Source organism: Sinocyclocheilus anshuiensis, unplaced genomic scaffold (assembly GCF_001515605.1).
Source record: "Sinocyclocheilus anshuiensis isolate Anshui unplaced genomic scaffold, SAMN03320099.WGS_v1.1 C33105603, whole genome shotgun sequence".
Taxonomy (NCBI): Eukaryota; Metazoa; Chordata; class Actinopteri; order Cypriniformes; family Cyprinidae; genus Sinocyclocheilus; species Sinocyclocheilus anshuiensis.
This window is the reverse complement of record NW_015621746.1, coordinates 1-2,555: the sequence shown is the minus strand read 5'-3', so window position 1 is coordinate 2,555 and position 2,555 is coordinate 1. Positions and strand designations below refer to the sequence as shown.

General features: G+C 37.1%; 1 protein-coding gene across 1 annotated transcript; it reads right to left on the bottom strand.

The window, feature by feature from the left end:
- Positions 1 to 8: 8 nt before the first annotated feature.
- Positions 9 to 2,128, bottom strand: LOC107683266 (ankyrin repeat domain-containing protein 50-like; the record flags this gene model as incomplete). The annotated part of the gene is made up of 3 exons (XM_016479325.1): positions 2,034 to 2,128; positions 1,390 to 1,637; positions 9 to 424 (listed from the first exon to the last, which is right to left on the bottom strand). Coding segments are annotated over exons 1-3 (759 nt in total), but the record flags the coding sequence as incomplete, so codon positions are not given.
- Between the last annotated feature and the right edge of the window lie 427 nt (positions 2,129 to 2,555).

Genomic DNA, 2,555 nt, shown 5'->3' with positions numbered 1-2,555 from the left:
ATCTGTGCTTGGAAGTCTCCAATCCCAAGGTAGAAGTCACGGCTTTTGGCAATAGTGTAGAGCTGCTCAGCTGTTAGTGGTTGTGGGGATGCCAAAAAGATATTCAGCAAAGGCCTAATATGGACAAACAGCCTTCGAGGAAAGAGGCGCTGACAGAGCCAAAGGTAGAGGCCATTCAGTGTGCCAGGAATGTCCCGAATTTCTCGAACTCCTACTAGACCATGTGCAACACCATCTAGTACTCGCTCAAGAAACAAGAAACAGCCACCGCTTTTGATGTGCAAAAGATTAAGTATTTCAGCTGTCTCTGGTGTAAGTTGTCTTCTCAAAGCCCCATCCTGGTCAAGCCTGCGCAGGATATATTGCTGTACATCTTGTACAGTTGCAGGCTTTCTTAAGTCATCCAGACACAACCGCCTAAAACCTACAGGGTAGAGAGGCAGGAGATAAAATAAGACACAACAATTGTTAAAGCATCACAATGAGTTTTTATGGTTGCACAATTAACACTGAAATTGCCTTATGCAACAAAAAGCTGTGATTTAATTTTATTTATATAGTCAGCAGCATGTTCTGTCTGTACAGAACTGTGTGATAATCTCATTATAGTGTTTATTATAATGTTTATTATCATTATACTGTAGTGTCTCTGAGTTGTTCCCATTACTGTATGCGTGAGCTTCACACAACTGATCTGATTACTTTTAATGTGCAGTATGAACGCAGTACTATTACTCTAGTTCATTGAATTTTTTTTGACATTTGGGTAATTCCAAACATTTTTTTTGCTACTTCAAGTTACTATACAAATTAATAACAAAACAATTTGTCAGAATAATTTCAGTATGTTTTTAGCAAACTGCAGTTATTTTTTTCCAGTCTTTTCATCTCGTGGGCTGAGGTAAAACATGATGGCCCTCGAGGCTTTCCAAGCCAAAGTTAAGGACCTTGCATTAAATGTGTTTATAAAAGCAGAAATATACACACAATTAGTGCACAATAGATTGTAGTCTCTTAACGCTATAATTCAGATGTCATCCACAAGAGCTAATGAGTGTGTGGGACCCTCATCTCATAAGACCAGGTAATTTCATCTAGTAAAAAACAAAGTACTACAAAGCCATAATATACTGATATAAGAGCAAAAAGCAAAGAAAAAATTAGTCACAAGCTGTATGTTTGGGAATATAGAATGTTTGGGTGGCCATACAAGTGTGGAGAACATTATTCATTTATGACTAAATGGGTTTCTAAACACAGAACATAAAGTCCCTGTACACAGTCTTAACTAAGATGAACAATGCTCAACACTTCAAGAAACCAATAACGCTAACCATCTCACATTTCACTGTGCTTATGAAGTGATTTGTACATCATCTAAGAGTGTACCTGAGAATATCTTGCAAATGGCTTTGTTCTGGCGGCGTGCAGAGCAGACTAGCAAGATCCAGGGGGGCAGGAGCTGTATGTTTTTTAGCAGGAGCTCTGCAATAGAGGAACTCTGAGTGGCCGCAGCTCCTGATTTTGAGCCTTCTCCAACTCCATTACCTCCACAATACCCCAAGTCCAGTGAATCAACCACAATAAACACACTGTGAGCTGGTGGTGTCAAGGACAAGAGGGGCTCTAATACTGCCCTAAAGAAAAATGAAAAGGAGAAAATGAAAAGTGTTTAAAATAATAAAACATACATAAATGCATAACCTAGTTACCACTGCTAGTATCATCTCATCTTTAACCACAAAGACAGATGATTTTTAAATTGAATCAACCGAATAATAACAGAATAATGGAGGAAGGAGAAGCAAGGAGGGACATATTTCTCTCAACAACAGTGAGCATAATGAGGAATTCAATCATTTTAAGAATCGGAAATAGGAAAGACATGTCATCACATATGAATGAAAGTCAATTCAGAACTAAAACAGAGCTTATCTGAGAAGGAAACAAGTGCACAAATGTGGCATTGTTTTGTACAGAATGCAATTATAAGAGGGATTCATTTGGAATTATATACAACATCCTTTAAAAACCATCCAACGAACTCCCAGCTTTTCAAAGCTGTCTTATTCTTCAGCATTTTTCTTTTGGCCACTTCATCTGACTTGAGGTGTGGTTGCAGAGGCATAGTGACTCAGTGTTATGGAAGCTCAGTGATTTCCTGTTGCTTCCAGGGCATACCAGTAGTCAGTGTGAAGGTGCTGCTTCCTTATCAAACTCACATTCACATATCTGTGTTGCTCTTATCACTGACCCACTTGACTCTGGTATGATTGCCCTTTTAATCAACACTTAAATGTGATGTGATTTATGATATGCTTTCATCTATCCCAGCTTAATATGCAGGCAACTAAACAACTTGTAGGTTGATTTCCCAAAACACTAAGGTACTCTGTTATTTTGAGCATCATGATACAGCCAAATAAATTAATCTATTTAAACTTTCAACACCTTTCATCTAAATATTTTCCAATAAATTAAAAATATATTATTTTCATAATCAATGAGAAGTCTTGTTTTAAATAACTAATTATATATATATATATATATATATA